General features: G+C 50.8%; 3 protein-coding genes across 4 annotated transcripts in view; 2 read left to right on the forward strand and 1 right to left on the reverse strand.

Annotated features, from left to right (window-relative positions):
- Nucleotides 1–2,091: 2,091 nt before the first annotated feature.
- On the reverse strand, nt 2,092–3,853 carry LOC107976195 (uncharacterized). The gene is made up of 3 exons (XM_016959001.4): nt 3,572–3,853; nt 2,936–3,472; nt 2,092–2,282 (listed from the first exon to the last, which is right to left on the reverse strand). The coding sequence occupies exons 1-3, from the start codon at nt 3,851–3,853 to the stop codon at nt 2,169–2,171; spliced, it is 933 nt and encodes a 310-aa protein (XP_016814490.4). The 3' UTR covers nt 2,092–2,168.
- The window catches only part of DLGAP2 (DLG associated protein 2), a 1,020,080-nt gene continuing 997,082 nt past the window's right edge, over nt 3,582–26,579 (forward strand). The window contains exon 1 of one of the 2 annotated variants that reach the window (XM_024345426.3): nt 3,582–3,907. In XM_024345426.3, the coding sequence (XP_024201194.1) occupies nt 3,890–3,907 (18 nt within the window). In that variant the 5' untranslated portion in view covers nt 3,582–3,889. The remainder of the gene's footprint in view (nt 3,908–26,579) is intronic. The other variant, XM_024345427.3, reaches the window with a different exon arrangement.
- Nucleotides 4,493–6,480, forward strand: LOC134810805 (uncharacterized). Its single transcript, XM_063816854.1, has one exon. It carries the CDS (start codon nt 5,025–5,027, stop codon nt 5,493–5,495), a length of 471 nt encoding a protein of 156 aa, XP_063672924.1. The 5' UTR covers nt 4,493–5,024; the 3' UTR covers nt 5,496–6,480.

Consider the following 26,579-nt stretch of genomic DNA (forward strand, 5'->3'; position numbering starts at 1 on the left):
GTCCCCAAGGCATCCATGTCCCCAGCTCCAACACACAGTTCTCAGTAAGCATGTAACACGCTAAGGCCTCCCAGAAGTGTCATCCAATTGCTGGGCCAAACTTGGGGGTCATTGGTGACTCTCCTCTTCCTCTCTTCCTGAATAACCCATCCAGAAAAATCACATCAAGTGCATTCTACATGCAACGTGTCTTACTTCCACTGCTGAGTTTGTGTCTTCATCATTTGTCACTAGGATTTCTCCAGCCTTTTTTAAGTTGATCTCTGAAATCCCAGGATTTCTCTGAGCATTTTTAAATTGATCTCAATTCCACTCTTGTTCCTCACTCCCATCCTACCGACATTTCTTCTTATAGCAGCCAAAATGGTCATTTTAAAACCTCACTGCCATTCAAAAATCACTGAAGGTGGACCATCCAGCAACAGGATAGGGAAGAAAAACCACACAATCACATCATTAGATGCAGACAAAGCATTTGACAAAATCCAACACCCATTCATGATTTAAAACCAAAACACCCTCAGCCAACTATGATTAGAGGGTAACTTCTTCAGTTTGATAAGGGACACCTACAAAAACGCTAGAGCTAACAGCATACTAAATGGTGAGAAACTAGAAGCTTTTCCCACTAAGATCAGGAAGAAGGCAAGGCCCCCCCTCTTGCCACTGCTTCTCACTGTTACACTGCAAGTCCTGGCCAATGCAATGAGACAAGAAAAGGAAATACAAGGTATACAGATTGGGAAGGGAGAAATAGAAGTTTTGTCTGCAAATGACAGGATTGTCTATGACGAAAATCTCTGCCTTGCTCAAAATCCTACATCATAATTCATTGTATAGAGGATACAAATCAAAGCCCTTAAAATGTCCTGAAAGACCCCTGAGTTTTTCTCCCGTCACAATCATGTGGTCCTTTTCTCCCTCAGTTTCAGTTATTCTGACTGTTCAGTTAAAGGAAAATGTGGCCAGGCATGGTGGCTCATGCCTGTCATCCTAGCACTTTGGGAGGCGGAGGCAGGAGGATCGCTTGAGCATGGGAGTTGAAGATCAGTCTGGGCAACATAACAAGCCCCTGTGTCTACTAAAAATACAAAAAGTTAGCCAGGCATGGTGGCACATACCTGTAGTCTCAGCTACTCAGAAGGCTGAGGTGGGAGAATCACCTGAGTCAGGGAAGTTGAGGCTGCAGTGAGCCGTGACAGCACCACTGTACTCAAGCCTGGACAACAGGAGTGAGACCCTGTCTTAGAAAAAAAAAAAGGCCAGGCACAGTGGCTCACGCCTGTACTCCCAGCACTTTGCGAGGCCGAGGCGGGTGGATCACGAGGTCAGGAGATCGAGACCATCCTGGCCAACATCGTGAAACCCCGCCTCTACTAAAAATACAAATACAAATAATAATAATAATGATAATGATAATAATAATAATAATAGCTGGGCATGGTGGTGTGCACCTGTAATCCAGCTACTCGGGAGGTTGAGGCAGGAGAATCGCTTGAACCAGGGAGTCAGAGGTTTCAGTGAGCTGAGATCGTGCCACTGCACTCCAGCCTAGTGACAGAGTGAGACTGTCAAAAAAAAAAAAAAAAGGCATCAAGTCCTTCTATCTCCCCAGGTCTTCAGGCCTGCTCTTATCTCCCTAAATCCTGTTCCCAGGGCCATGGCAGAGGCCACGTCTGATGCCACCGTCACTGTGCTCTCAGGTCCCTGTGCACTCCCCGGCTGGTTGGCCTCTGGACTTTCTTTGAAGCTTTGGGAGGTGTTGAACTGGGGGAGTGGGGTGTGTGGGTGAGGAGCAGCCCTCAGTCACTGGGACCTAGAAGCTGAAAAGCTGCCCAGCCTTCCTAAGCTGACGTGCACTCCAAGCTGCTCCTGTTAGAGCACCCCAGCAGGACGGGGCCCCAGTGGCCACAGGAGCAGCCCAGTGTCGCCGCAGCCTCTGGGCGTCCTCTCCTGCCCTGCCTCTCTCTCCCTACTTCCTCTCTCTAGTTTCCTGGGATCGATCTCCCAGATGAACTACCTGCACCCAAATCCACACCTCAAAACCTGCTTGTGGGAGAACCCAGTGGGAGATTTAATAATGACGTCCTCAAAAAGTTCTTTTCTGATGTCACAAACTGTATTTGCTGCCCTTTTCACATTCACCAATAACACTCCATATGTTTCCTTCAGAGAATTATAACTTGTAATTGTCTGTTCCTTGGGTAACTTCTGGGCGGATCCCTCTCTAGACTGAAGGCTTCATGGGGCGGCAACCGTGGTTTTTCTGTGCTGCTCACACGCTGAGAACACAGGAGAGGCCGTCAGTACATTTGTGTGATTTTCTTGTTGCTGTTGCATGAAATAATATATATATATATATTTTTTTTAAAAAAAAAACGTGAAGGGATGGGGACGAAATGCAGGGGAGGAAAGCAAAGGGAAAGTAAATTGTGAAATGAAAATAAATTGGCCTGGAATCTCTGCCTAGCTGAGGTTTGGGCGCTGAATGCACCTTTTTTTTTTTTTTTTTTTTTTTGACAGTGGAGACCACTGATAGATTCGGGAAACATTTAGAAGAAATGGACAGCGGCCGGACTTCTTTCTCCCATTCACCTTTCTACCCCCTCGTCGTTTAGCACTCTGCCTTGAAAATAAACTGCAACTGATGAATATTATGGTGATCAATTATACGGGAAATTCTTACAGAGCCTGTTTTTTGTTTAAAGATCTTGGAATTTCTGGAAAAGATTGGTTTGTCCATTCCAAATATTTTGGATGACCTGATTTCATTCTAACTCCCATCCGTCTTTCTATGCGGTTTGTTTTCGCATCTTTTATCTCATTTAAATGCGGTAGCCATGCAGGTGGAAAGCAGAAATCCATTTCCGCGTTTATGTTAAACTGGGGCTGAGAGACTTGCCCAGGGTCGGTGACCGCCCAGGGATCCCCATACCAGCGCGTCTAGCTCCCGCGTTCCGATCTTGGAAGGGAAAACCCATGATCCTGGCGAGGGTCCGTCCACACGTGGCCAGGGTGGCTGATCTTCCCGGCTGCTGTGGTTGTCAACACCACTTCCCCGGATCGATTTTCCCTTTTCCTCGGCTCTGTCGTCCATACGCCACTCACAGCAAACCCAGGCGGCGAGCCCCCTCCGGGGGCGCTCCTTGCGTCCGGACCCAGGTTCTCGGGGCGCCCCCGGTGGGTCCCCGAGAAGCCGCCGCCGCACACCTACCTCAGCGTAGCCCGCCAGTGGAAACCGGGGGAGGTTCTGCCTCCAGCACCCAAGCGGCGGCCGCACCTCGCAGTGAGACCCTCGCAAGCGCCCGCGCCTCCCTCGCCCCGCGTCCCCTCTGCCCCGCGAGCCCCCCTGGGCGCCGAGCCGACTCGAACCCGAGCGCGAGTCCCGTGCACAAACGAGCCGGCGCGTCTCTAACAGCGGTCCAGAAAGGCTGACCCTGCCCGGGGGCGACGGGTGTGACCGGGTCCCCCGCTAACTTTCGGGCGCGGTGAGCGTCGCCTGCGCGCGCCGCGGTAGAGGCCGCTGCTTTCCCGCCGGGAGCCCGGCACAGTCCCCGGGTGACCCGCGCGCCCCGCGCAACAGTTGGAGCCGGGCTGCCCGCGCGCTCCCCAAGCCGGGCCCTTCCCCAGATGCAGCCGCGCGCCGGCCGCCCCCCAGTGCGCCGGTGCCTCCCCGGGCGCCGAGTGCGCAGGCGCCGGCCGTGAAGACCGACCGTGCGCCGGGCTCGAGCGCGGTCTGAGCGCGCGGCGCCTGCAGCGGCGGACGGACGGACGGACGGACCGCGGACGGATGTACTGACCCCAACCCGCGAGCCCCGGGAGCCGTCGGTCTGAGGAGGGGCCGCTTCGCCATGTCGCCCCGCACCTGCTGAGCCCGGAGCGTCCGAGGATGTCCGCGCTGAGGAAGGTGCGAGCCGCCGGGGGCTGCCGGGAGCTGGGCGCGGGGAGCCGGGCGCGGGGCTCCGAGAGCCGTCGAGGCGGGGAGGGGGCGGTGTGTCGGACCCGCGGGGACGCCCCGAGGGCGTCAGGGTTGGGGGCGGGGGCGAGCGGGGGTCGTGCCGCCCGCCGGGGCCGGAGCGCTGGGGACCCCAGGGACAGCCTGTGCTCGGGGGTCGCGCGCTGCGCTCCTCGCCGGGCTCCGCGCATCCCTGGCCGCGCTCGGGGGTGCCGGGACCCTGGGCTCCGGGGGTGCGGGAGCGCACGGGGCCGCGGAGGTGTGAAATTCTCCGCTCTGCCTGCCCGGGGTGGAGGGGGCACAGCCTGGGGGGTGCCGGCGGGCCAGGGGCTACGCGCCTAGCTCCGGTGGGGCAGCTGCGAGCGAGTGGGGGCGGCGGGCAGCAGACTGCATCCCCCTCCCCCCAAGCCCGGGTGGAAACGCCGACGGGGACCGGGAATGAATGAAGGGTGCCGGGCTGGGCTGCGCGCACGGGGGCTCGCGGGGGCGGGGGCGACCAGGAGGGGGCCCTTGTGCCAGGCAGCAGCGGCTGCCGAGACCAGGCGGAGTGGAGGGTGCGCGCAGCGAGGGGGTGGCCGCCGCCCGGCTCTCCAAGTGCGAGCGAGGAGCACGGGGGCTTTTTTAGGGGTGGTTGCTAAGCGAGGCGCTACCCAGCGCAGGGTTTTGTAACTAAGCCTCCCCCGGCAGCGGCTGTTGCTGTCTCCGGCTCCTTCGCTAACGATTGCAGGAGAAATAATGAGGATGTAATTATTACAGCCCTGCGCGGAGGGCTGGGGGGCGGCGGACGCGGGCTCCTCTGCCTGCGCGCCCAGGTGGGGCTGGGCTGGGCTGGGCTGGGCTGGACTGGACTGGACTGGACTGGACGCCTCTCCCCGCCCGGCCCTCCCTCAGCGCGCGGCGTGTGCGGTGCCCGAGGCTTCGGAGCAGGCTGGACCTGGGAACCCGGGGAGGGGCCTGGAGGAGAGATAGTTGGGCGAGGTGGGCGCCGGCGAGAAGGCGGAGCCCCTGGACAGCGTAGGTTCGCAGGTGGAGAGCGGGCGCGGGGGCGAGGGTGCGCGGCGGGTCTGCGATGCGCGTCGGAAACTCGCGGCCCCCGGTCCCGGCCCTGCGCGCTTGGAGCCCGGGTCCTTCCAGCCCCTGCGCGACGCCGCCGCCGCCGCAGCCGGTGAATGGCGATCCCGGCCACGGCTTGGAATTGGAAATTCGTGACTTATCGGCAGCACCGGTCTTGTATCGATTAAAGATAAAGCGATCAGCAGTGAATTTATCCTTCGTGTGGATGAACTCGGCCAGCCCGGGCTGTGGGGGGTTTGAGAACTGTAAATATTCTCCAAAGCGCCGCCGCTTCTCCCGTCTTCCCGGACTCGAGGCTGGAGGCAGCTCCGGCGACGCGAAGGGGAGTACCCCCCGGAGAGGTCGGGCCTGGGGCGCGGCGGACAGAGACCCGGTCCCAGAGCCTGGCGGAGCCCGACAATCCGCTCTGTCAGGAGGAATCTCATCAACAGCCCGTGAATTAATTGTCCTTGCAGTTGGGAAATAACCCGGTACCTCGGCGTAGCCCGAGGGAGTCCAGCAGGCTCTCCAAGGACCCTTCCCCCGGGTCGCCAAGCTGCGCTAAACCCCGGCCCCAGCGCACCTTGGAAGGCACATTTTGGCCTGAGGTGAACGCACCTTACACCATTTTCATTTTACTTCCTTTTCTCTGAGAAAGGTAATAGATAACCAAGGCCAAAAATGGAGAAATAATGAAAAAATGGTAATTCTTGGCAGGTCAAGTTGTTACTCTGGGTTTAAAAAAATGTCATTAATCAGGATTTTCCAGTAGCCAAATTGTCTTGTGCCGGCAGCTGGGTGACTCACAGATTTGGCTCCAATAGTAATTGTAGAGTGTGCGTACCATTTCCTTCTGGATGGTGTGACTTTTTCATTGCTTGGAAGAGAACACATTAGAATATTTTATCCCCTACATCTGGCAGCATGGGGAGCAGGCTGTAGGCAATACTCTGTCCAAGCACATCTGGGCGGGGAGGCCGTGGAGGGACCGAGGTGACACAGAGCCGGCCCTGTCCTCGGTTCTGTCTCGGGTCACCTGAGGCATCTTCACCGCGGCAGCTCAGGCGCATGGGATCTGCTCTCAGTGATGACCTGGGACGCATCCTGCCTCTGTGCGCCATTCCTGCCCCTTCACTGTCACTCCTTGGTGATCGCCCGTGTTCTTGGGTAAGCAGTAGAGAGGCACAGAATGGCTTCCTCTGTTGATCTACCGCGTCAAATCTGTATATTATAATTTCAGGTTAAAGGGTAAGAGTTGTAAGCAAAATGAGTACTACGTCAAATAATTCAAAGGAACGAAGTAATTAAAAGTAAAGTTTTCTCAGCACGAAGATGTTTTCTCAGATAAGCCTTCTAAGTCAACTTTTCATAGTATTCAATGTCTATTTGTTATTCTTCGAAAGAACTTTGCACTTATGATTGTCCGAAGTGGTACAGCTTGAGACAGAAATAAACATGTATTTATTTACCAACTTTTTATATGCCTTTTGTTACTTGTGATTTAAATGGGTTAATTCGATTTTTAGTTTTGTAGAATTCAGATCACATGACATTATTTCTCCCCAGTGACATACATGCCCTTCTGTGGCAATCTATTGCTTCTTTTATTTGTGTCTACTTATTTCAGTTTTGAAATTGGTAGAAATTCCAAATTAAATATTAAAAGCAAAAATAGGCTTCGTGGAATTTAAATTACATTGGATTCTGTGTACCCAGAACCCAACTAATTCTGAAACTAAAGTGCTCTAATATCTTTTTAAGGGTGAGAGGATTTTGTTTTGTTTTGTTTTGAAGATATCATCTTCCATAATGTTGAAATTGAAGAAATGCTATAATTTTTTTATTATATAACCGTATTTGAGGAAAAGCTTCATGACTCCTCAGTTATCCAAGGAGTTGAATGATGTATATTTTGATTATAGATTTTAAAATGAAGTTAATTAAATATTCTATTTATTGACCCTCAGGACGGATGCTCCATGGTCATTCATTGGATACAATAAAAATAACTATGATTCATCATTTTGGCCAGATGGGAGTCATATTTAGAGCATTGCCAGCATGTTGGTTATAAAAGAATTATAGGCTGCCATACAGGAAGTTAGTGGGCACACTTTCTATGCAGTTAAAAATTATTCTTAATCAACCGTAGTTTTACCAACTAGTTTTTATCATACGAGGCTTTCTAGTGCCACTAACTTCTTAAATATGTTTTGTTGTTTCCTGGGTACTTGTGCATACAAAAACTGAGCATAGTGATTTCACGTGTGCTCATGACAAAAGACTTTAATTTCTAGGGAAGTTAAGCAGATGGGCTTTGGCATTGACCAGGCATGGGGTCGTAGGGTGTGCAAACTCTAGTTTAAATCTTGCATCTACTGGTAGCCACCTTTCCCTTCCAAGGCTTAACAGCAGTAACAAATTAATCTCCTCAGCAAAGGCAGTAGGAGCTCATCTGTAAACCTCTGTTTTTCTTTTTTCATGTCATTCTTCTGTGCACTGACTTCATCTGCCTATGAAAATCTTCTCCCAGTCCTCAGGTCATGGGCCTTGACATGCAGTCCCTTAACTTTAGCTCCAGGAGAGGGGCCTGGCTGTTCTGACATCCCGGTGATTGGTGTCCGCTGCAGGTGCACCTCTCCTGACTTGATGGCAGTGTCTTCATGTGGAATGTCAGTTGCCTTAGTTCTGGAACTGTCCTGTCTGTATTTATTGGCGGGCCTTCAGGAGTTGAGCTTTCTAGAACCGTTACTGCAGACTCTGGTGTATTTGCAGTTCAGTGTACGCTTCCCTTTCCAGGCAGCAGCCAGCTCCCCTTAGAGAACACCTGCCACCTCATGGGGTTGGCTTGGCGGGCCCTACTTCCCGTCAGAGGTGGCTCCTGACTGGCCGGAGCCCTAGCTCCCTCTCAAGAGCAACTGGATGAGTGAAGAGCGGGAACTTTCAAGGAGAGGAAAGCTTTAGGAAAAACAGCGGGAAAGGTGTAAGGCCTGCAGTTGTGGCATCAGTGCACAGCCTTGCAGGGATGGCCTGTCTGGAAATGACACCTTCCTCATCTGTCTGTGGAGGAGAAGGGCGGCTGTTATGCAGAGCGCTTGGTCCTGAGGATGCTGTTGGAAGCTCTGAACTAAGTTATGCCTGAACCATCATTACCCCGTGACTTTCAGTTACATAAACCAGGAGATTGTTTCTTTGAACTGAGTTTTCTGTCCCTGACAAGCAAATGGGATGTATGGGTTTTTAGTTTCTTCAGACATTTCCACATTAAACCTCTTGTTGCAGGGAAAGGCTTGTTCATCTTCAGGTACTGTTTCTTATATGGTACATTGTGTGTATCGGCAGGAAAAAAAGAGAAAAATTTAAATCAACCATTTTAAACAATGAATAAACATTTGGAACCAGCCCATCTGTAAACTTGTGTTAAAAATTTTTAAAGTAACCTGTGAATCTGACTGATCGTTGTCTTTAAAATGTTTCATACTCTGTACAAAAGAAGAAAAATGGGAATGATCTCAAGGGTGCATAGAGTATGTATTTTAAGTTAGGCGGTATTGAAAAACATCCTTTTGTGTGTAATGAATGTTTGTCCTGTGACTTTTGCACAGCATTGCAAGTGGCTTTTTAGAGACAGGGTCTCCCTCTGTCACCCAGGCGGGAGTGCACTGGCATGATCATAGCTAACTGCAGTCTTGACCTCCTGGGCACGAGTGATCCTCCCACCTCAGCCTCTCTAGTAGTTGGTGTATGCCACCGCACCCAACTAATTTTTACTTTTTTTTTTTTTGGTAGAGACGGAGGTCTTGCAGTGTTGCCCAGGCTGGTCTTAGATTCCTGTCCTTAAGTAATCCTCCTGCCCTGGCCTCCTCAAGTGCTGGGATTACAGGAGTGAGTCACTTTTCCCAGCTGCATTTGGCTCTTTATTTGACCTCACCGTATTTCAGTTTTCTCATCACTAAGAGTGGGGCCAATGCAATATTAACTTGATAGGGTTAAGGAGGATTAAATGAATTGATGACTGTAAAGTGATAAGAATGGTGCACGTAGTAAATGCTGGATTAGTCTTGACTATTTTTATCATGAAAAAATACAATTGAGGCCTACTTTGAGTCAGTCCACAATGGAAGTTATCAAGCCACTCTTTGATTTCTCTCAAAACTCTTTTATTTATTATTTCTGGTCTTGTTTTACTTTTTTGTATATCTCTTGCCACTTTGCAAAAAGTTTTGGACCCAACTTAACCACAGAAGGACAAGGGAAAAAATGCTAATTAGAAAATAGAAATAGAAAATCGGAAGAAACAAATGTGATAAGCATGAGGATGGACGTAATTCTCTGGGCATCACGTTTGACACTGAGCTTCCAGGGAGTCAAGTCAACAAAACCCAAAACCACAAAGCCATGTTCAACCTCAGGATCATGCTTTCAGGGTAGACATTGCATACTCATTTTTTGGTGAAGATAAATTTTCTCTGGCACTAACTTGTAAGAGATGTTCTGAGGGTAGATCTTATATTCAGGGGCTGGGGTTGTGTAATATATAACAGTTAAAAATACAGAAGTATTTTTTAATGATTTTGTCTTGATTTGGTTTCTTTGAAATAAACCAAAAGCAAAACTCACATGCACAACCTACCCTCAGCACTGATGACCTCTTCTTGGTATTTATTTACTTACTTATTTAGATACGGTCTCACTCCTGTGTTTCAGGTTGCAGTGAGTGGCATAATCATAGCTCACTGCAGCCTTGACCTCCTGGGCTCAAGCGATCTTCCCACCTCAGCCTCCCGAGTAGCTGGGACTACAGGCGTGCACCACCACACCCAGCTAATTTTTTGTATTTTTAGTAGAGATGGGGTTTCACCATGTTGTCCAGACTAGACTCTGACTCCTGGGCTCTAGCCATCAGCCTACCCCAGCCTCCCAAAATGTTGCAATTGTGGGCATGGGCCACTGCACAATGCCTTTTGCTGGTATTTGCATGTGATTTCCGTGGCCGGGTCTTCATGTCTGGATCACTCACTAAGCTACTGTGGTTTAGGGCTGAAGACGTGGATTCACGTCGTGTGTCCTGCAGACAACAGCAGTTTCTCAAGTTTCACGTGCCTTCACGTTTCCTCTGAGTCTTTGCATCTAAATGCCCAGACACCTGTTTTAGCTGAAGGTAAGTGACTGTTGGTCTGGTGGCCGTGGCAGTCTATGGATGGAGCCATCATCGTGGTTCTCTCAGACCCAGCGCCGCTTCCCTCTTCTGTCTCTCATCTTGTGCGTTGGGAAGAAGTGCTCGTTCGCTCAGCAAGCTTAGAGGCAGCGTCTCCTCTCCGCATATACCCCCGACCCACGAGATTGGGTTGGGAAGGTTTCTCTGTGCTCTGACTGTTAGGGTGACACCTCTCACCACCTTGTAATTCCCACTTTCCTTGTCTTTGATGTTTTGGAATAGCCACTCTGTGAGGAAGGGTCTTGATCACCCTTGAACCCTGGCCGTGGGTCGCATCTAATGATCTGAATGGCTGAAGGTGCAGAAGAGGGGCTGACGCCTCCTCGAGGTACAGATTCCCCAGGCCAACCTGCGTCCCTCCCTCTTCTCCGGCCACGTCGCCCTTCCGGGGTGCTGGCCGTCTGCTCCCCACGGTCACTCCCTGCCTCTTCTCCGGCCACGTCACCCTCCCGGGGTGCTGGCCGTCTGCTCCCCACGGTCACTCCCTGCCTCTTCTCCGGCCACGTCGCCCTCCTGGGGTGCTGGCCGTCTGCTCCCCACGGTCACTCCCTGCCTCTTCTCCGGCCACGTCGCCCTCCCGGGGTGCTGGCCGTCTGCTCCCCACGGTCACTCCCTGCCTCTTCTCCGGCCATGTCGCCCTCCCGGGGTGCTGGCCATCTGCTCCCCACGGTCACTCCCTGCCTCTTCTCCGGCCACGTCGCCCTCCCGGGGTGCTGGCCATCTGCTCCCCACGGTCACTCCCTGCCTCTTCTCCGGCCACGTCACCCTCCCGGGGTGCTGGCTGTCTGCTCCCCACGGTCACTCCCTGTTCCCTGCCTGGGCTGTGCCCCAGCAACACTCTGGCTTCACCCACACTTGACGGTGCTTTTCATTCTGTCTTTTCCTCATGTCTGTTCTCTCAAACCTAGTTGGAATGCTGCTTCCCCGGCCCCGACGCCTGAGTGAGGTCATGCTCCCAGCCTCCGAATTACTCGCTTGGGCTGGGTCCCGGCTTCCCCATCCCCCCGTCTGTCCACATGCTGTCCTCAGTGCAGCAGAGATGGCGGGAAGGGGTAGCCCAGGCCATCCCCACACCTGCCGCGGGGTTTTAGGCCATGTCACTGGATAAACAGTTGCATGAACTCGTAAATACACACCGTGAACGCCTCGTTACGCCACCGTCCCTTCTCCCGCTGCTTCCGAGTTGTGGGTGCTGGAGACAAGCACAGCGGCAGGTTCTTTACCTTTTTTCTTGGTCTTTAATATGAAACCTTTAGCTCTTTAAAAATAATTTCCATTTTGTAACATTCTTTGTAATATTTTGACATTCTGAGCAAATTTCCAAACATCTGTTTTCTGACTATACTATATATAATTTAGAAATTTGCATAAACAATTGAGAGTTGTAGTTTCAACCTTTTGTTGTGGCCATTTTAGAATGAAGCACTACTGGGTCTGAAACAAAATGTTCTAGGTTGTCACTATAATTAGATTCAAAGTTTTATTTTTGTTGGTGAAACTTGAGTTCCGTAGTTCTTTAAAGCAACCAAACAGTATTTCCCAGTCTTCAATTTATCCAGCTACTTGCTTCTCTAATGGTATTTTCTCAAGAGTCGCAGCACTCAATTTTAAAAAAACTCTTCTTTGCATGTAACTGTCCCAGCAATTTCACTTCTGGAAACTTTTCCTAAGGAAATAATCATGAATTTACAGCAAGTTAGCTAAGTGGATGTTCCCTCCAGTTTTGTTTCGTAGTATAATATTGGAAAACAGCAGTAACAGGATTGGGTATATTCATGGTGATACAGCAATGTTATAAAAAATACACATCCACAAAAAGATGGAAGTTAAGTACCTAATTCTATAAGAAGGTGTTCATACCATATTAAGTAAAGAGAACGGACTATAAGACAGTATGAATACTTTCATCCCATTTCCCTAAAGCTACTGAGTTTGGAGCATAAAGACCAGACTGGAAGGATACCGACTCCAGAATGAGGAACCCTAGAAGCCTGATCACATCTCCATCTCACTCAGTGCCAGGCCACCTGCCTATGGGGGTCCGCACCACCCCTCACGGCCCGCTCAGGCCAGCCAAGGTCATCCCCTCAACACTCTGCCCCCATCACCCAGGCCTCCTTGCTGGTGCCTGAACTTCAGTGATTGTCCTGGTCGGGGCCCGTGTGCCCTGCAGGAAGGCCAGGGTTGCATCTCTGCTTTCCTCCAAGCCTTCCCACATGTGGAGCTTCTCAGAGAGACCAGGCCAAAGTGGGTGCCATCCCTCCAGTGCTCCCGGCTCCCTTGCCTTCTCACACCCCATTCGACTTATTTATTTTCGATGTTTTCTGATCATATCTGGCATCTGTTGAATGCTTCCTATGTGCTGGGCACTGCTGGGCGAGTTACTCACATTAACTCATAGAATTCTCATGCCAGCCCTGTGAGGTCAGTGCTGGCATTGTCTGCAGGCTGCGGATGAGGAAACTGGGGAAGAGGGGTCAGATGGCGCACTGGATCCCGTGTGGGGTCACACAGAGCCACAGGCCACGTCGGCAGGGGTCTCCAGAGCTGGGGGCGCAGCCTCCACCATCCAGTGCCACGGGCTGGGAGAGAAGATCTGTGGGATAGAGGGCCGTCCACTGTGGTCATGGCAGTGTCCCCGCGCCTGACACCTTGCTGGGCATGAGCGCCTCATCTGCTGAATGAATGTGGATCAGAACGCCAGCTGCACACTGGCAGGTGCTGAGGTGGACAGTGGTTTTGATTTTCTGTTTTTGTTTTTTTTTGCTGTATCAGAATACTTTTGGCTGCATGTAATAGAAAGTCCCACACAAAACAGAAACTGAGGATTTGTGCGTTCTTACCACAAAGCACCACAGCCGGGCATCCTCAGCAACCAGGTTCCCGCTGTCTGCTCTGTGGCCTTCACCATCCCGGTGTAGCCCCTGCTGGCTGCGGACGCTGGCCCTGAAGGCATGATACGAGGACGTTGCCTCTGTTAGGGTGATGTTGGCCCTGCAGGCGTTTGCAGTAAGGAAACCTTACTGTGAGTTCTCGGGAAGACCTCCCCTCACATCTCACCATGTCCGAGCCAGTGGCTAGGAAGGGAAATGGGCCCCTTGCCCTGGGCCTGGGGTGGTCTTACTCGCCCTCCCGGCCTGAGCTGTCCTGGTTCTCGGGGGGCTGGGGAGAGCGACACCGGAAAGCCGGCCTGTCCTAGAGACCAGGAGGCTCTAGAGGGTGAGGGGCTGCCGGGCACTGCCCCGCCTCTGACTGCTCTTCTGAGTTTGTGTACTACCCACAGCGCCTCATACTTCTGAGTCTTACGGGACTTCTTTACGTTTTCATTCAATAAAAAGACTGCAAGATATCATAAAGCAGACAGGGAAGGAGAAACCTCCTCTGAAAACCATCGAGCCACAGTGACAAATGCACCATTTACCGTGCTCCGCGCCAGTCACGCGATGGGCTTCTCCGCCGGGCCTCGCTTAGGCATCTTTGGTCCCAAGTTCCAGAAACAAGCTCTGGCTGACGAAAAGCAAGGCGGAGAGGCTGGGACAGGCCACGTTCCGGCCGAGGGGAATGCGGAGGACACAGGCGGCTGGAGGGTGACCTTCGAAGTGGGACGGGGCGCAGGGCGGGGGTGGGGGGCTCTGCAGCAGTATGAGGGGCTCCATGACGGGACGGGCAGGCTGTGTGGCAGGATTGGGTGCGGGGGCTCCAGGATGGGGCAGGGTGGGGGCCTCTGTGGTGGGATGAGTGTGCTCCATGGTGGGATGGGCGGGTCTGTGGTGGGATGGGCGGGTCTGCGGTGGGATGGGCGGGTCTGCGGTGGGATGGGCGGGCTCTGCGGTGGGATGGGTGGACTCTGGGGGGGCTCTGTGGGGGACTCAGTAGTGGGATGGGCGTGTCTGTGGTGGGATGGGGGGCTCTGTGGCAGGCTCTGTGGTGGAACGAACATGTCTGTGGTGGGATGGGCGAGTCTGCGGTGGGATGGGCGGGTCTGCGGTGGGATGGGGGGCTCTGCGGTGGGATGAGCGGGTCTGCGGTGGGATGGGGCCGGCCTCTGTGGTGGGATGGGTGGACTCTGGTGGGGGCTCCGTGGGGGACTCCGTGGTGGGATGGGCAGGCTCTGGTGCTTTCTGTCTCTGTCTCGCTCCTCCAAGACTGAGGTCCACAGAGCCAGCTCAGCTCAGCCGCATGCTCCACGTAGCCACAGGGGTGCAGGGCCCCTGGGTGGGAACAGAGTGGGCCATGTGGGCGTCGCTGGGTCAGCATATCCCACACTGTGACCCGAGGAGGAAGCCCTTACCTGGCATTTGTTTTCTCCCAGAAAAGCACCAGAGTCCAAACCATAGAGGAGCCGAGAGATAGAATATCTCGTATCATTTACCACGCACTTTAGCTTTTTAAAAAGTGCTTACATATATTGGGTGACATCCAGCCCCGCAGTGCTGTGAATTTGCAAACGGCCTCACAGAGGAGCTCGTGGTGGCACACAGGTGCTCTGCACTGCCCATCAGCACCTGCCCGCTCCTTAGAGTCCTCCTCTGCAGTGGACTGGGATGCTCTCGGAAAGCAGCCAGTGGCTTCCCAGTGGACAAGGATGGGCGAAACCCCGGGGTTACTGCTTTGTTGTGCGGCGTGGAGACCTTTCCTTGGCTGCCAGATCTTTGCTTTCTGACAACTTTTATTATATTTGTTACATCTGTTGAGATTCTTCTCACCTACAATCTATTTTGCTGTCTCTGTATCTGGTGGTATAACGGGAGGTGAGTAGGCTACTTTTGTACATTTTCTTTTCTTTTTTCTGTATGTGAGAGAGGGCCTTGCTTGTTACCCAGGCTGGAATGCAGGGGCATCATCATAGCTCACTGCAGCCTTGACTTTCTGGGCTCAAGTGATATTCCTGCCTCAGCCCCTGAGTAGCTGGGACTACAGGTGCACACCACCACACTTTTTATATTTTCAGTAAAGCTGGGGTTTCGCTATATTGCCCAGTCTGGTCTCAAACTCTTGGGTTCAAGCAGTCCCCCTGCCTCGGCCTCCCAAAGTGCTGTGATTACAGGCGTCAGCCATTGCACCTGGCCTTCTTTTCTTTTATTTCTGGTCTTTTTATCTGCTAAGTATTTAGGAGCTAATTAATGTATTACAAGTCAGCAATAATTCCATGACCTAGAAATTATTATAGGTTATTGGTGTGTTTCTTTCCAGCCTTCTCCTAATTATTTTAAAAATCAGAATTGGAAATTACCTTGTTTTTTTTTCACTTTATATTCTTTTCTAAGAATTTGCCTGTATATTCAAAACATCCTTTTATAAGTTAATTTTCATCGATGTGTAATATTCCCATATGGAGTGTGATTAAAACTTTCCCCTATTGTTTGACATTTCAGTTACTTACAAAAATGTTTGGCCATTGTTCTGTGGTTAATGTATTTTTTTGAATATTTTCTGAAAATGTAGATCTTTTTTTCTCCAGTCAATTCCTAGGAACAGAATTATTGATTAATGGGTGTGTTTAGTTTCCTAGGGGCTGCTATAACAAGTTACCACAGATCGGGTGCCCGAAACGGCAGAGCGCGCTCTTGGTGCTGGAGGCTGGAAGCCTGGAGCCAAGGCATCCTGGGGCCTGCTCCCTCCAGAGGTGCGGGGAGGGTCCCCTCCTCTCCCAGCTTCTGATGGCTCCAGGCATCCTGGCTTGTGGCCTCATCACTCCAGCCTGCTTCTCTGTCTCCACGTGGCCTCCTCCTCTTCTCCTGGGGTCTCCCCTTCCATCCATCTCAGATCTCTCAAGCAGGACACATGTGAGTGCAGTCAGGGCCCACTCAGAAAGCCCCGGGTTATCCCCTCATCAAAGAGCCTTAGTTCATCACCTCTGCAAAGCCTGTCTTCCAAACACGCTCACATTCCTGGGTGGAAGGGCTTTTCCTGGGTCTCCCTAGGGCTGGTTAGGCCGGATCATGGGCGAACGTTCCCGAGTCTGGAGGCCATTGCCAGAGCTCTCTCTAGACACGTGCATCCACCCTGGCACCACCCGTGGGCACTGGCCGTGCCGCATCCTTGCCACACGAGGGGAGGTCAAGGCGATTGTGCAGAGTGGGCTCAGGGAGGACGTCACAGGAAAAGTAACAAAAGAAACCAAAATAAAAAGGAACAGAAATGGATCGATTGATCTAACGAAAACATTTCGAATCTTTTCTATGTCTACAGGAATAAAATCAAGTGCATTTAGAAACCGGTTAATACCCCAAATATAAGGGTTTTCCTGAGTGCATAAAAATTGACAAAGAATATAAACAGAAAATTAAAGAAGCCAATATTTCAGTTAATAAGCATTAGAAAATGGTCAAAATTGCCAATGAATGGTAACAGAAAACATGACTTTTAAAAGCTACAAGTGAGCTATTATTTTACAGATAATTAACGGCCGTACATTTTGATGTCTGACTTCCACGGCACCTGGCCCACATCCCTGTCTGCCTCCGCCCTCCCCTGCACAGGTCCATCTACCATGCAGCCCCCACGGCTCGCCGTCTGCAGTGTTTCAGGCTGATGGGAGAACAGTGTTTCCTGTCTTTATAACGAGATGTAGATTCCCTATTTCAAAAGGCCTAATGGGATAGCATTTTTAAAAAAGAATTCAAATTGGCTAAATTTAGTTTCTGAAAAATGTCCAGTCCAAAAATAGACCTATTCCGAAATATTTGTCACTGGGCCCCTGCTCGTCTTGTCTGAGAAGGTGAGTTGGCTGAGTTGTGGACGGTTGGAAGTTTCTTTTTCCATCAGCAAACAGGTGTCCGTAGGCACGCTGATCTCTGGCCACCCTCTCACGGAAAGGAGCATTTTCCTGGATCTCCGGCCACCCTCTCACGGAAAGGAGCATTTTCCTGGATCTCCGGCCACCCTCTCACGGAAAGGAGCATTTTCCTGGATGTCCGGCCACCCTCTCGTGGAAAGGAGCGTTTTCCTGGTGTTTGGCTGCTGCAAGTTTCTGACAGTCGCTCAGGAGGTGTCTCGCCATCTGTCCTCATTCGGCCGTCTCATAACTCTGTGACCAGGCCTCATATTTTTTTCCCCTGGGACATTACGGAAGTTGGATCGTGAGGTTAGGAAAACTTGTCTCTGAGTTTCCTGTCTCTTTCTGGTCCTTATAGTAAGTTCATCTGACACTTTATAGTAAGCCCTTATAGTAAGTTCATCTGACACTTTATAGTAAGTCCTTATAGTAAGTTCATCTGACACTTTATAGTAAGTCCTTATAGGAAGTTCATCTGACACTTCATAGTAAGTCCTTATAGGAAGTTCATCTGACACTTTATAGTAAGCCCTTATAGGAAGTTCATCTGACACTTTATAGTAAGTCCTTATAGGAAGTTCATCTGACACTTTATAGTAAGTCCTTATAGGAAGTTCATCTGACACTTCATAGTAAGTCCTTATAGTAAGTTCATCTGACACTTTATAGTAAGTCCTTATAGGAAGTTCATCTGACACTTTATAGTAAGTCCTTATAGGAAGTTCATCTGACACTTCATAGTAAGTCCTTATAGGAAGTTCATCTGACACTTTATAGTAAGTCCTTATAGTAAGTTCATCTGACACTTTATAGTAAGTCCTTATAGGAAGTTCATCTGACACTTCATAGTAAGTCCTTATAGGAAGTTCATCTGACACTTTATAGTAAGTCCTTATAGTAAGTTCATCTGACACTTTATAGTAAGTCCTTATAGGAAGTTCATCTGACACTTTATAGTAAGTCCTTATAGGAAGTTCATCTGACACTTTATAGTAAGTCCTTATAGGAAGTTCATCTGACACTTCATAGTAAGTCCTTATAGGAAGTTCATCTGACACTTTATAGTAAGTCCTTATAGGAAGTTCATCTGACACTTTATAGTAAGTCCTTATAGGAAGTTCATCTGACACTTTATAGTAAGTCCTTATAGGAAGTTCATCTGACACTTTATAGTAAGTCCTTATAGTAAGTTCATCTGACACTTCATAGTAAGTCCTTATAGTAAGTTCATCTGACACTTTATAGTAAGTCCTTATAGGAAGTTCATCTGACACTTCATAGTAAGTCCTTATAGGAAGTTCATCTGACACTTCATAGTAAGTCCTTATAGGAAGTTCATCTGACACTTCATAGTAAGTCCTTATAGGAAGTTCATCTGACACTTTTTTCAGGCCCATTTTTTTTCTCCTTAAAGAAGTGGTCATTTGCTTCTGGCTTAGGAGAGGGTCTCCCTCCAGGGCTCTGGTGTGGCCCAGGTTCTTCCCTGGCGTTCACTCACCCAGTTTTCATCTCACTTGCCGCTTGGAGGTGAGGGTGCTGGGTTGCCTGCCCCCCTTCTCCCTTCCTTGTGCTGAAATTATTGGTCTGTCACTTTTTCCTCACTGTGAGGTCAGTGTGGGCTGAATCGTTCTGTCCAGTTGTCCTGCCATGAAGCAGAGACAGAGAGGAGAGACTCAGATAATCCCCAGGCTGCCGGCTACCACCAGCAGGCGCAGAAGGCAAGGTGCACGTTGCTCAATGCTCATGCCTCGCCTTCCTCCAGCCTAGTGTGCCTGGGCCGGTCTCACACCCATGGATTAAAGGGCAGATGAGGCCCGGTCTTGCCCGCCGGAGAGCCACAGTCAGGCAAGAAGCACAGATGTGCCAATCTCGGTCGTGCCGCCAGGCAGAGGTGCAGCAGTGCTGAGCCGGATGCCCCTGCTGATGGCAGGGCCCGGTCAGCACCAGCCGCCTGGGCTTGGTGTAGGGTCAGCACCAGCCGCCTATGCTTGGTGTGGAGTCAGAAGGAGGGGATGGGGCAGGAGGTTCTCCAGACAGCTCTGTCCTTGCTGAGCACAATGGGGGCTGTCCAGAAGATGAAGGCTTAAATTCCCTCCTGAAATTTATAAATGGGGAGATGCCATGGCGGCCGGGAGGCACTGGAGAGAGGCAGCCTGGAGGTGCAGGCTGCGCCCGTGAGGGATGCTTGTGACGGGATGCTGCGCCTTCAAGGTGGGTAGGGGAGACCTTCATGGTACTGTGAGCTGGGCCCAGGGCACTGCACGTCGGGCTCAGAGCCTCCCACTCCTGCCCCTCCAAGAAGGCGACCTCTGGGGTCCTCAGAGCAGCCTTCTGTAGGCGACTCTCAGCTGTTTAAGTGGATCACCCTCACTCGGTTCCCAATTATTATCACGTGAAAAACGGCAGAAACTGCAGTCATTGTGTGGTTACCACTTTCCTACACCTCTTCCTTAAGGGAACAGATTAAGCTCAGTCTTTTAACTTGGTGTATTTGGGGCAAGTGTTACCATGTGTCTTGCAAATGTGCAACCAGAGGTGTTGAGAAGCCAGGAGGGTTTACTGGTGGGACGCAGACCTGACCGTTTAGGGCCGGATGGGTGTTGCTGCGGACCCCGTCACTTACGCAGAGGAGAGGCCCAGTATTTATGAGGAATTGCTGCTCTGTATCACGGAACACAAACTTTACAAACGCGTCTTTGGAGGCTCATCGGTGCCAGGAGGTCAGGCCGTCCCCTGCTCTTTCTTGGGTTTCCAGCTCACAGGGCCCTGGTGGGTTTGTTCTGAAGCCCCCTCTAGGGAAATGGGACATTCAGTCACTAGGAAGAATAAGGGCCTTAAAATCATAACTACGCCAGCGAACATTTACTTCCAGGAAAGAAGAATTGCAGGGATGCCTGTGAGATGGGAGGTGCCGCTGAAGGTCTTTTGAGATTGTGGACAGACCTGCAGGAATGAGAAGTTCTCCGCGAGGCGCTGAGAGGGAGGCACAGATGCCTGGGGGAATGAAAAGGAGCCACAGACGGTGGATGGAGAGGGAGGAAGTAGTTGGTGGAGCAGCCAGCAGCCCTAGGAGCTTCGAGTTCTTTATTCATCATTCGAATGCTGTGGGTATAAAAACGTGCCGGCTCACCAGATGGAGCCTTATCCACTCCACAGACACACTTGCGTGTCCTCTAAGATGATCCCAGATAATGAAATAGATAAATACTTGTTATTTTCTTTGAGGTCTTAAAAAATCCTGCACAGAGAAAGCCGGGTATGTTGAGTGGCCCGCCGTGGGGTAGGCCGTTTCCTGTCCGGGCGGCGCGGTGCCGCGTGTGATTGCAGCAGGAAGGGCCTTCGCGGCACCACCACGGGCCGACCCTGGGCGCGGTGTCAGGTGCACTTTAATTCCCCATTTAACAGCCCTGCCTTATTGTCTACCTTCCCTGGAGCCCTCTTTCCGAGGGTGGGAAGCTTCGGTTGCCTGGCGGATCTGAGTGAGGATGGAGCCGCACCGCTCCACGTGGGGAGTGAGTGGTATGGCGTGGGAGGCCTCAGAGCAGGTGCCTTTCCGAGTGGGAGGCCTCAGAGCAGGTGCCTTTCCGAGTCCTCACGGCAGCCTCTGCAGCAGGCCTCCCAGCCACACTTGACAACCTTTCCTGGGGCTCACTTTGCGAGACCCTGACGGATTTCGTCCACTGTCACTGCCGTATCCCGTCGCCAACTCTGCCGAGTACTTCCCGATCTCACTGACACACGGTTCTGTTCCACACTGACATGGACAGATTTCATTGAACCTTAAACAATGGGACAACTCTCTTCCTAAAAAATCCAGGACTGACAGAAGCCAAGACACTTTCGGCCTGGGTTTTGCATGTTTTACCTGTCTTCCTCTGTGCCCATGCCTTTCCTGAAAGGTGCAGTGAGCTTTTCTTAGAAACAGTGGTTGCAGTGTCAGTATCTTACATTCCTGAAGCTAGGAATAATATTACTTAGACGTCCAAGGCCACAGAGTAGGGATTGAAAAGCAGTGTGCCTGCCCAGGTGCGGGGCTTACACCTGCAATCCCAGTGCTCTGGGAGGCCAAGGAGGGAAGATTGAGGTCAGGGGTTTCAGACCAGCCTGGGCAACATAGTGAGACCCCACCTCTAAAAAAAAATCAGCCAGGCATGGTGGTGTGCACCAGTGGTCCGGTCACTCAGGAGGCTGAGGTGGGAGGATCGCTTGAGTCCAGGAGTCTGAGGCTGCCATGAGCCACACACGCCACTGCACACCAGCTTGGTGACAGAGTGAGACCCTGTCTCTAAAAAAGAAAGAAAAAAAGCAAGTAAGGAAGCAAGCAGTGTGCTGTTGTAACCAAGATACATATTTTTAGTCCATCTGGTAAATCATCCTAGCAATTTGTGATAATCTGGATGACTTTGGCTGAGTTTCTGGAAGCTTGCTCACAATATGGTCTTCTAGAAGAGGCTTTTGGCATGTCTAGTGGATACAAAAGAGGACACGAGGGTTTATTACTGATGAGTCATTCATTCATTTGATGTATTTACCAATAAGCCCCAGTGTGCCTGTCACTGGGTTTGGCCTTGAGTGTGCTTTTGTAAATACAGAGGACAGTGTTTTCTGGATTTAGAGTCTGTGGAGGGAGATAAATATTAAGTATCCTGTAATCCTAGCACTTTCGGAGGCCAAGGTGGGTGAATTGCTTGAGCTCAGGAGTTTGAGACAAGCTTGGGCAACGTGGCAAAACCTTGTCTCTACAAAAAATACTCAAATTATTAATACCTAGGCGTGGGGGCTCTTGCCTGAGGTCTCAGCTACTCGGGAGATGGGAGGAACACTTGAACACAGGAGGCAGAGGTTGCAGTGAGCTGTGATTGCCACTGCACTCCAGCCTGGGCGACAGAGCAAGACCCTGTCTCAAAAAGAAAAAAAACTAATTGCCAAGCAAGTGAATTGCTAAACATGTTTTTAATAATCTTAATTATAACTGAGCTCTGACTGTGGGAGCAGCTGGAAGCCCAGCGGAGAAGCGGCATTTGAGGTGAGGTCTGGTGCGTGAGTAGGAACGAGGGGCAGGTGGGGGTGAATGTATTCCAGGCCCAGGGAGAGAGGGAGGGGTGGAGCTCTTTGTGAATCTGAGGACTGTGGGTTGACCAGTGGCTGGCATGGCTGGGGGGCCTGGAGAGGGGCCCCATGTGTGTCAGATCCCCAGCTGGGGTGCCGTCCTCTGGGTGATGCCCCCAGGTGTGCTTTTGAAAGAGCAAAGTGCTGGGCGTTGGCTGGGAAGCCAGGATTCTGAATTTGTCAATTGACTGTCAGGGCTGTGCCACCCACACACCAGAGACCATGGCAGGGAAGGAGGCGGGTGGAGAGTGTGGGATAATGCTGGGGTGTGCCCACAGGTGGTCGGGGATCCAGGGGCATCCTAGTGCTTACCTGAGGCTTGGTGCCCTGAGCCGCTGGGGTCCTGTTTTAGGTTATAACCGGTATTTGGCTGAGAAGGCAGTTAGGGGCCAGGCTGTGAGGGCCTTTTAGGTCATGTTAGCGGCTTTTTTTGTGCTGGTAGTCATAAGAACACACTGAGTTTGTGGCTGGAATACCTTGCCGGGGGCTGTGTGAGGATGAGCGGGTTGGGGCCACGAGTGTCTGGGAGGAGCTGGCGTCTGGGGGGGATACTGCTGGTGGCATAGGAGACGGGAGAAGGTGATGGGCTCATGCTGTTTAGCAAGTGGAGCAGGCATGGTCATGGCCAGACAGGGAGCAGGTGTGGGCAGGTGAGGGCTGACGGCAAAGACGATGCCGTTGTGGGACCGCCTTTGAGGGCCCGGTTGGGTTAGAAACCATGGAGCTGACATTGAGAATGTTTTTTGATCTGTTTTTAATTAGCACAGATGCAATCTTATATATTAGAGAAGATTTTAAGACACAATAAAAAATGCATGAACTTTAGTTTTCCAACCAGGCCTTGTTCTTTAGGTGTGAAAGTTGGGATTTACTTTTTTTTCGTCTCCCTGATTTCATATTCATATGCAGCCTACCCTGAGATCATACTGGGATCTCAGGACAGAACTCTGTTGAGTCAGGACCTGGGCAAGCTGAAAGATCGTCTGGTCAGGCCTCACCTTTCACAGATGCGGAAACTGAGGCTGGACCTGGAATCCCCCTTCCCCTGAGCGCTGTCTCCCCACGCAGGCTCTGCCCAGCCACACCCTCCTCACCCTGAGCTTGAGTCAGGAGAACGTTCTTTTAGCAGATCTCCCGCCTCCGGTCTCTCTCGGCTTGAAACCATCCTACACACAGCTGCCGGGATAATCTTTCTGGAGCCATTTTTATCATGTCACTTCTCTGCACGCGGTGTTTTCTGTTGCCTTTTGGCAGACCCAGATTTCCCCTTTCTGGCTCTCGAGTTTTCTGCAAAATGTCCTCTTTCCTGGGGTGCCCGCAATGGGTCTTCCGGAATGTTTGCCGCAAGAAGCTGTTTCCGTGCAGTTCCCTGTTCGTGGCTCCCTGTTTCCCGCCATGGGGCCTTTGCACATGCTGCACCCCCACCTGGAATACTCGTCATCAACCCCCACCTCGTGCTGTTTTTCCTCATTGCTCTCTGTCCCCTTCCCTTTGCCATCTAACTCAGGGCCCTTTCTGCTTTAAACTTGCTCCAGAAAATTCTTCCCTCCCCTGAACTTGGACCATTTCTTCACTTTTGGGTCCGTTTTAGCAGTGAGTTATCCAGTTTACATTTATAGAATATGTAAAATACCGCAATCCAGCGAACCTGCCCTCATCCAGTGATGAAGCCCATCTGTGGAAAATGCTAAGAAGGCCCCCATGAGATTTACTGAAAACATGGTTTCCTTCATGTGTCGGCCATGGTGCAGTTGCATGAGACTCGATTCATTTAGCACCGTGTTTTGAGGACTGTTGCTCTGAAAGTTGAATGACACCCGTAGGCACTGGGCTGATGGGATGTTCTGGTGGGTTCCTAAGCATGAGCCTTTGCTTCATTTGGGTTTTCCATTTGGACCTGGCCGTACCCTCCCCTGTGTCACGTGCTGCTCACAGCAGCTGACGGATGGTGCTGGGTCACAGGCTGTGTGGTCCACAGGCGGGCTGAGGGTTAGGATCGTACAGGACCATATCTGAGATCAGATGTCTTTGAATTAAAGATTGTGTGTCTTTGATGTTCCTATTTTAGGTTCATGTTTTTAGCAGAATCTAGAGGGTGTTGAAGTTGTTCTGAAGCTGTGTCCAATTCCCTGGTGCTCTGCATGAAAGTCACTGTGTAATCAAAGACTGAGTCTCCTCTCGTGTATTTTAAACAGGAATCGGGGCACATGTAGCAGGCATTCCCGAATGCGTCTTGTCTCCTCCTTTCCCACCTCTGCGCTCATTAGTGACTGCCGGGCGGCGTGGGGCAGGTGTGTGGGGTTGAGTCCTGGTGCTGCTTGCTGCCTTTGAGCAGTGAGGACATGGCTGTGCCCTTTACTGTCCCTGCCCTGTTATTTTATCTGTGAAATGGAGATGATGGTAATTTCACCACTTACCATACGTGGCTGTTGGAAAGATCAGAATGAAAATGAGCTCACTGAAGCCTAAAAAGCAGGAGTGGCCATCCCGAGGTTCCCTCATGGCCAGGTGGACAGTGAAGCCAGGACTGATGGAGGGGTCCCTGTATTGTGAGCAATATTTCTTATTTTTGTTTCCAAAAATATTTTTTCTTCCGGCAAAAACTCGGTAGTGCCACATCTGTACTTTCTGAATAAACCTTGAAACAATCATGAAGGCCTTTCTGTAGGTAGAGGGTTACCTCGTTTCCCTGTTATTGCTTATCAGGTTGTATTTAAAAACTTAAAAATGATTTAATATTTATATATTTATAGATATTTTAAATAAAAGTAACATTTGCATATAGTTTACAAATCAAATAGTTCAGTAGGAGCTACAATTGAAAAGCAAGAGCGTCTTGCTCCACCTCTGCCCATCCCAAGGTGCCCAGGAGAACCACCGTTAGTCACTGTTAAAGACTTCCTTTTCTGAAATTTTATTTCAGAAAGGGTCTTATTCTGCTGCCCAGGCTGGAGTGCAGTGGTGCAATCATGGCTCACTGCAGCTTCAACCACCTGGGCTCAGGTAATTCTCCCACCTCAGACTCCTGAGTAGCTGGGACTACAGGTGTGCACCACCACACCTAGCTAATTTTTGTATTTTTTTGTAGAAATGTGGTCTTGCCATTTTGTCCAGGCTGGTCCTGAACTCCTGGGCTCAAGTGATCTACCCGCCTCAGCTCCCGAGGTGTTGAGATTACAGGTGTGAGTCACCATGCCCGGCCAAGACTTTATTTTTCAAAGAGTTTTAGATACACAGCAAAATTGAGCAGAAGGCACAGAGAGTTCCTATCTACCCACTACCCTCCCCAACAGCCTTCCCATTATCAATACCCCCGACAGCCTTCCCATTATCAATACCCCCCACAACCTTCCCATTATCAATACCCCCGACAGCCTTCCCATTATCAATACCCCCCACAACCTTCCCATTATCAATACCCCCCACAGCCTTCCCATTATCATACCTCCACAGCCTTCCCATTATCAATACCCCCCACAGCCTTCCCATTAACAATACCCCCACAGCCTTCCCATTATCAATACCCCGCACAACCTTCCCATTATCAATACCCCCACAACCTTCCCATTATCAATACCCCCCACAACCTTCCCATTATCAATACCCCCCCAACCTTCCCATAATCAATACCAACAGCCTTCCCATTATCAATACCCCCCCAACCTTCCCATAATCAATACCAACAGCCTTCCCACTATCAATACCCCCCAACCTTCCCATAATCAATACCAACAGCCTTCCCATTATCAATACCCCCCACAGCCTTCCCATTATCAGTACTCCCACAGCCTTCCCATTATCAATACCCCCACAGCCTTCCCATTATCAATACCCCCGACAGCCTTCCCATTATCAATACCCCCCACAACCTTCCCATTATCAATACCCCCCACAGCCTTCCCATTATCAATACCCCCACAGCCTTCCCATTATCAATACTCCCCACAGCCTTCCCATTATCAATACCCCCACAGCCTTCCCGCTATCAATACCCCCCACAGCCTTCCCATTATCAATACCCCCACAGCCTTCCCGCTATCAATACCCCCCACAGCCTTCCCATTATCAATACCCCCACAACCTTCCCATTATCAATACCCCCCACAACCTTCCCATTATCAATACCCCCCCAACCTTCCCATAATCAATACCAACAGCCTTCCCATTATCAATACCCCCCACAACCTTCCCATTATCAATACCCCCCACAGCCTTCCCATTATCAATACCAACAGCCTTCCCATTATCAATACCCCCCACAACCTTCCCATTATCAATACCAACAGCCTTCCCATTATCAATACCCCCCACAATCTTCCCATTATCAATACCCCCACAGCCTTCCCATTATCAATACCTCCACAGCCTTCCCATTATCAATACCCCCACAGCCTTCCCATTATCAATACCCCCCACAACTTTCCCATTATCAATACCCCCCACAACCTTCCCATTATCAATACCCC

This window comes from Pan troglodytes, chromosome 7 (assembly GCF_028858775.2).
Source record: "Pan troglodytes isolate AG18354 chromosome 7, NHGRI_mPanTro3-v2.0_pri, whole genome shotgun sequence".
Classification (NCBI taxonomy): domain Eukaryota; kingdom Metazoa; phylum Chordata; class Mammalia; order Primates; family Hominidae; genus Pan; species Pan troglodytes.